The sequence below is a fragment of the Neltuma alba genome, unplaced genomic scaffold, assembly GCF_004799145.2.
Source record: "Neltuma alba isolate B1F8T4 unplaced genomic scaffold, ASM479914v2 tig00011195_pilon, whole genome shotgun sequence".
In the NCBI taxonomy this organism is placed as follows: Eukaryota; Viridiplantae; Streptophyta; class Magnoliopsida; order Fabales; family Fabaceae; genus Neltuma; species Neltuma alba.
The window spans coordinates 276666-284141 of NW_021635919.1; the positions used below are offsets into that span (position 1 = coordinate 276666).

At 37.2% G+C, this 7476-nt stretch overlaps 1 protein-coding gene across 1 annotated transcript; it reads left to right on the top strand.

The window, feature by feature from the left end:
• Positions 1-1011: 1011 nt before the first annotated feature.
• LOC114762122 (disease resistance protein RML1A-like) lies at positions 1012-6417 on the top strand. Its single transcript, XM_028951580.1, has 4 exons — positions 1012-1514; positions 2253-3339; positions 3484-3780; positions 3871-6417. Exons 1-4 carry the CDS (start codon positions 1012-1014, stop codon positions 6415-6417), a joined length of 4434 nt encoding a protein of 1477 aa, XP_028807413.1.
• The last annotated feature ends 1059 nt before the right edge of the window (positions 6418-7476 follow it).

The following is a 7476-nucleotide window of genomic DNA, read 5'->3' on the forward strand; positions in this document are numbered from 1 at the left end:
CACCGCAGAGCATTAGCTGTAGTTGTGAGGAAGGTTGGCGAGGAGAATCTGGACGTCCGGCGATGAACCTAGATCTGATCGGATGCGAGGAATGTTGGGCGCGATGAAGCTAAGGAGGGAGACGGGGGTGGGGATGACGCGTCGGGACCGAAAAGACAATGAACGCCTGGGGTGAGGATATTTTTGGAAATGTGATGTTTTCTGGCTGTGAGCGTGGTGCTACTCATTTTTTGAACGGTATGATCATTCCCATAGAACATGTAATCTTCATCTATTCTAAAATCCACATCCCGACCTGAAAGGACTAACCAAACGGGCTTACCGTTGGAATGGAAAGACCATTCCCATTCTTTAGCTTATCAACAGTTGAACCAAACGGTCAGTTAACAGTTAATCGTCTACATTATTGACAAAGTTTTAGAATTTGGAATTCCTTGCCGAATCTCTGAAGTAGCATTGCCTTAAAAGTCTAATTCCAAGATACTCAGTGAATATCTTATTTACTCTATGATTGATAAAGTCTTCAATTCTTCTATTTATATAAATGATGATAGAAGATGGAATTATTCACGTGATAGTTATTAGCAGCAGTGAGGTGGTGCGGATACTCTTTTATTCTGTTCAAGAGTCTCTTTTGCTCTGTGTTGATGACTGTATTCCCCCCCCCCCCCGGGAAAGACGTCTGGATTTATTTGACCTACAAAACACGTTAATCTTTAAATAATGATTATCATCGCCATTCGTTAAATTCCACTTCATCTAAACAATTATGCATTTAACCAGATTAAAAAAACCGTAATTGATGGCTTTTTCTTTTTCTTTTGTCTTTTTTAATGACCTTAACTTGGTGAGCTTTAGTCAAAGATACATATTACACGGTTATTGGTTTAGGTGTAAAATCCTCCATTCCTGAAAGTTTCATATCTTCAGTATATGTTCATTTGGCTCTGAAGAGTTAAAAGTCAGTCAACTCTGATCACTGCCTCACACCTTCATCACCATTACAATATCATGGCTGCTACTGCTGCTTCGTCATCTTCCTCCTCTTCCTCTTCACTTCCTCCCAAGAAACATGATGTGTTTCTTAGTTTCAGAGGCGAGGACACTCGCAGAACGTTCACCAGCCATCTCTTCACTGCTTTGTGCAAAAGGGGAATTCGAACCTACATAGATAATGAGCTCAGAAAAGGGGATGACATCTCAGACTCACTCATCCAGGCAATTAAAGATTCAAGTATAGCTGTGGTGATCTTCTCTGAGAACTATGCCTCCTCAAAATGGTGTTTGAATGAACTTATCCAGATCCTTTGGTGTAAAGAGGTCCAAGGACAGCTTGTTATTCCTGTCTTCTATCAAATCGACCCATCTGATGTGCGCAATCAGAGGCGAACTTATATGGAGGCATTCGCAAAACATGAAAGAGACTTCAGGCTTAATCAAGAGAGGGTGAACAAGTGGAGACAAGCTCTCTTTATAACTGCAAATTTGGCTGGCTGGGACTCTCGAACCTGTAGGTCAGTATGGTCTCCTCACGCTCTAAAATCTTTAATCAATTTGTGCTTGGTTAGCAATCAATTAACTATAGTGTTATACTTCTATCCTTTTTTCTTTTCTCGCTCGCCAGAATTTAAATTTTCTTTGTCCATGATTTCATATCTTAAATATTTAGATCTTGACAAATAAAATATTTATACCATGTCAATAATTTTGATGACCATTTACTTCTAAGAAATACCAACAATTGACAGCTTCGTGAGTCGCATTTTCCGACAAAAAAATGTTGAGGCCATTACACGATACTCATATTTTCTCTTCTTTCATTGGGAGTGACTCTGGAAAAATTTCGTTGAAATGTGTTTAAGTTTTAAATTGTGCTACCTATTTCAAATCAATTGTTAGTGAAGACAACAAAAATAACGATATCATTGAATTTTTTTTGGCCCTCTTTAATTGATAGTCCATTTATTTTTATCAATATCTTTTTCTGTCTCTTTTTTTCCCCTCTTACAATAATGCTTTCTTTTATCGGAGAAGTTAATGAATGTGCCTACTTACTTGCCAGACAAAAGCTCATATCGCTTCTGATGATTGCAATCACTCTATTAGCCACCTAAATTTTGTATGGCTTTCCTTGAAAGGGAGAGGGTATTATCATTAGACATGTTTAATCTGTTGTTTTCTTGATGCAGCTTCTCTTTTACCTTAAAAAATAACTTTCTTGTTTGTCTTGTTTATCTTTTTTCATATTTTAGGGACGAATCAGAACTCATTCAAAACATTGTCAACCACGTTCAGCAAAAGATTAACCTCAGTTATCCAAGTTCATTGATGGGTCTTGTTGGAATTGATGAAAATTGTAACGAGATTGAAAGGTTACTGGAAGAAGTCCCAATAATTGGACTTTGGGGTATGGGTGGTATAGGCAAGACCACCATGGCTAAGGCTTTATTTACCAAACTCTCCTTCAAATTTGAGAGTTCTTGCTTTTTGGAAAATGTAAGAGAAGAGGTAGAAAAGCAAGGATTGACATACGTACGCAACAACCTTCTGTCTGAGCTACTAAAGGAAGAAAGTTTCCCTCATAGGCCACCTAATATTGCAAGTAACGCCTCTGTTATGAGAAGACTAAGTTGTAAAAAAGTCTTCATAGTGCTTGACGATGTTACTAGTTGGAAGCAGTTAGAGTATTTAGCTCCATATTGTGAATACTTGGGACCAGGCAGTAAAGTCATCATCACAACAAGGCGTAAGCAATTGCTTGTAATTGCAGGAGTTAACGCAATACATGAGGCCCGGCCTTTGAGCGCTCACAAGTCTGTTGAGCTCTTCAACCTCAAAGCCTTCCACTCGCACAATCCAAAAATTGGATATGAATCCCTTTCACAAAAGGCTGTTCAGTACGCAAAAGGCATTCCGTTAGTTTTGGTAGTATTGGGTTCATTTCTTCGTTCAAAAACTCCCAAGGAATGGGATAGTGCATTGTCAAAACTAAAGAAGAGTCCCAATGAAGACATTCTACAAGTTCTGAAACTGAGCTTTGAGGGATTAAATTTTGAAGAGAAGGAAATGTTTCTAGACATTGCATTTTTCTTGAATGGTGAAGGGAAAGAATATGTGATAACACTATTAGAAAGCTTTGGTTTCCATGCGAGAATTGGGTTAGAAACCCTTGTAGATAGAACTCTTATAACTATTATTGATGGTAGTGAGGTCCACATGCATGACTTAATGAAAGAAATGGGCTATGAAATTGTTCGTCAACAATGTATTAAAGAACCTGGAAGACGAAGTAGATTACGTGATCCAGAAGAAGTTCATCATGTGCTGAGAAATAATACAGTAAGAATCATTAAGTTTTTAATCATCACGTATCACAAGTTGAATCATATGATTGTCACGTTAATGCAATTGATTGTTACATTAATCTATATATATATTTATTTATTTATTCAATTTACTTCTACTTTATATTACAATTTTCAGGGAACTGATGCAATTGAAGGCATGGTATTAGATCTGTCCAAAATTAGACATTTACACTTGAGCATTGATACCTTCAAAAAGATGTCTAATCTGAGATTTCTAAAATTCTATTCACCCGAGGATAGGAGATCTTGTAAGGTGGATCTGTCTTCTGGCCTTGAATTATCTGAGCAATTAAGGTACCTCCAATGGGATGGTTATCCTTTGGAGTCTCTACCATCGTCATTTTGCCCAGAGAAACTTGTTGAACTTTGCATGCGAAACAGCCAAGTCAAAAAACTTTGGGATGGAGTGCAGGTATAAAAATAAGAGAATGTATGTTAAGATTTTAGTCAAAGATTTGTGGTTTTCTTTCTCATGTAATGTTTTCCGTTTTAATTGTGACAGGATTTTGTGACCTTGAGGAGAATAAACCTTGCGGGATGCAAACAATTGATAGAGCTACCTGATTTTTCGAAGGCACAGAATCTTGAATCGGTGGATCTTGAATCATGCGAAAGTTTGTGTCATGTTCACCCATCGATCTTATCGTTACAAAGACTTGTTACTTTGAATCTCGATAAATGCGTTAAACTGAAGAAACTTCGTGGTGAGAATCCTCTAAAGTCTCTCAAAGAGATTTATCTCAATTGGTGCTTTAGTTTGAGAGAATTTTCATTGTCATCAGGAGAAATCGCAAGTTTAGAACTAGAAACCACTCGCATTGAGATGTTGGACTCATCAATTGGGCATCTCAGTAAGCTTAAACAGTTCAGTGTTAATGGTTCAAGACTGAAGAGCCTTCCAATAAATGAGTTATGCTGTTTAAGATCTCTGCAGGAGCTACGGCTTTCTAATTGTGAGCAAGTAATTGACAAACTGAAGCTGCATATTCTGTTTGATGCCTTGCGGCTTTTACAAAAACTACATTTGGATGGGTGTCGGAACTTAATTGAACTTCCTAACAATATCAAGCATCTCTCAGGGCTAAAAGTTCTTTCTTTGAAGAATTGTGACAGACTACAATCTCTACCAGAGCTTCCACCATCCATCGAAGAATTAGATGCCGCCAACTGCCCATCGTTAAGGACAATAACTCTCACTTCTCAGATGGAATATTCTGTGTCACCAGAAGAAGGAATGATGGCTTTAACACCCTATCCCTCAATTGGGTATCTTATGAAACTTAGAAAGCTTCGCCTTAATGTCTCAAATCTGACGAACTTTTCAATTGAGCAGCTATGTTATTTGAGATCTCTTAAGGAGCTCACTCTTCTTGATTGTGGACCAGTGATTGGTAAGTCAAACCTGCTCCAGTTATTTGATGCCTTGCGCTCTTTCGTAGACCTTTATTTGGAAGGATGTAGTAACTTGCATGAGCTTCCTGACAACATGAGCTCCTTATCATCGTTATATTTACTGGGATTAGTACGAAGCAATGTCGAGTACTTGCCTTCCAGCATCAAGCATCTCCTGAAGCTAGACTACATTTACTTGACCAATTGCAAGAGGCTTCGATGTCTACCAGAACTTCCACCATTCACTAGATACGTGAAGGCCACTAATTGCTTATCGTTGGAGGTTGCGTTCCCTTTAACAACTTCTAGGCCGCAACGGAAATATCTATTGGAGTCCCTCTTTCTTGAAAACTGCTTGAAGTTGGAGCATTCACTTTCCAGCATGGAAGACTATGCTTATTTATCGTTGAAGCGAGCGGCGTATCTCAATCGAACTGGTGCTTTTTGTTACCCAGGGAGAAAAATTCCAGAGTGGGTTAGATATAACCAGACAACTAAGGCTTCAAGTTTCATAACCATTGAACTCTCTTCATCTGTGAACAGCTTGTTGGGCTTTGTTTTCTGCTCTGTTCTTCCTCAGTTCACGTCAAAGCCAAATTGTCAGAGTTACCTGAAATGCCAAATATACTTTGAAGACGGTGAAGAAGTCAGAGGCAAGGGTGACGATATGCCGATAACAGACTTAAATTCGCATCATGTTTTTCTATGGTATGATCCACTCTACTCTGTATGCATTTTAAGGGAACTTATGGAAAGAGAGGATCAAGGCATTAAAGGTAACTCGAAGCTTTCATTTGAGTTTTCTGTTGTCTCTTATGATGAGAACTACTGTACAACCAAACATGATCTGATAGAAGCATGTGGGGTTTGCCCCATATATGCTTCAGAATATCACAACTTCCTTCAACAAATGGAATTCGGGTTGGATTTGGGTAGTCAAAAGAAAAGTGGTCGTGATAACGATGAGCATTCACTTTGTGGAATTATGGAATATGCTAGTTTCTCATTGAAGCGAGTATACGGCAATTTTGAAAGTGTATATGTTTCTTCCCCTGAAATGCCAAATACTCCGGCGGGGTTTCTAGGCAAAACCACTGATACTCACTCAGTTTCTTTTCACCTTCGATATTTTGATGACTTGATGGGTTTCATTTTTTGTTTTGTTATTCCTCAGTTCTCCTCAAAAGAAAAGGATCGAAGTCACTCAAGCTGTCTGTGCTGCTGCATGTCTGATACTGAGGTTTATTTTGAAGGCCCAAGAGGATGGCATTATTCGATGACAGAATTGAATTCAGATAATGTCTTCCAATGGTATGATCCCCTCTTTTGTGAATTCATATTAGATCAAGTTAGAAGAAAAAGAGTTAGGCCTGTGAGATATCTTTCATTTAAGTTCGAGTTTGGTAATTGCTTGATTAAAGAAGGGAGAGTCCACCCAATATATGCCTCAGAATATAGCAATTTCCTTCAACAAAAGGAATTGAAATTGGGGCTAGGCATGAAGAGACCTAGAGATACTTGTGATGGGGAAGAACTACTTACTCCAACAAAGAAATTGAAGGCATCTTGTGTTCAATCTACCAACATTGATGAGTTACTACTCTCACTGTCCGAATTGAATTTGGAATTTGCGAAGGGTGTCACTCTACAAAAATAAATTAATATCAATGCTCTAGTGGTAATCTCTCTCTCTCTCTCTAGATTTTACCCACTCATTAGGCTTGAGGTTTGTACACAATTAATGTTAACTTAGGCAACTGATTATATTATATGGATGCATCTGTGCATGAAAAGGATTAGCTCTAAGCAATCTATAGTGAATTGTCTTATAATATGCTTATCTGTTCGTAACAAGTAGAAAAAAAAATTCATTTCAATTTCCTGTTCACAGACTATTGTTCAAATTTTTTATTTTTTTCAAACTCAACAATGGGTCCGAAGAGTTTTACAAAACAAAATTTGGACGGATGAAAAATTACTATTCTATTTTTTGATTGATTAGAATTTGATTAACATTACAAGAACTGTGACTTGCTCAAGTGAGTAATCTCGAAAGAAGAACTATTTGATGTTGCAGAGGCAGAGTTATTCAAACATAAAATGATGATAGGGTCTTATTGGTCTTATCTTCCGCATGTTTAATGTGTTCTGATTGAATAGTAAGGATTTGGAATAATTATTTCTGTTATATATTATAAGTTCCAGCCCACTTATGATTACTTTTGTTCATTATACTCTTCTAGTTCTTAATATAAGATTTATTTAACTAATTTGATTAGATCAAGAAATTCAGGTAAATTAATTAATTATAAAAAATATGACCTGTTTTTCTTAAAGTACCATAATCATCTTTCTTAATATCTTCCCTCCCTCTTCTACTTGATTATAGTTGATGGAGTATCCATCGTGTAACTCAGAAAAAATTGACCAAATATAAAAAATAAGTCTTATATTTAAAATCAAAATCAACTCAATAATTAGATTCTATATTAATGACCAGAGGAGTAATTCCTTTTATTGACTCTGTCTTCTTTGCATGACTGATAAGCTGTCCAGTGGGTGCTTGAAGTGATTATATAATTACTTCTCTTACCATAACTTTGAGCATAATTGTAACTATTTTCATTATTTTGTTACAGAAATGAAATGTGAAGGTGACTCAGGTACTCATGCAGGCCATACATCTGAGTTCTTTGCACTCGAAAAAGCTAAGACT

Bases quoted from the DNA above. Each gene is read 5' to 3' on its own strand.
- LOC114762122 (XM_028951580.1), top strand. From the start codon at position 1,012: ATGGCTGCTACTGCTGCTTCGTCATCTTCCTCCTCTTCCTCTTCACTT. The intron at 3,340-3,483 runs GTAAGAATCATT...TACAATTTTCAG, and splicing joins ATGTGCTGAGAAATAATACA to GGAACTGATGCAATTGAAGG. The intron at 3,781-3,870 runs GTATAAAAATAA...TAATTGTGACAG, and splicing joins AACTTTGGGATGGAGTGCAG to GATTTTGTGACCTTGAGGAG.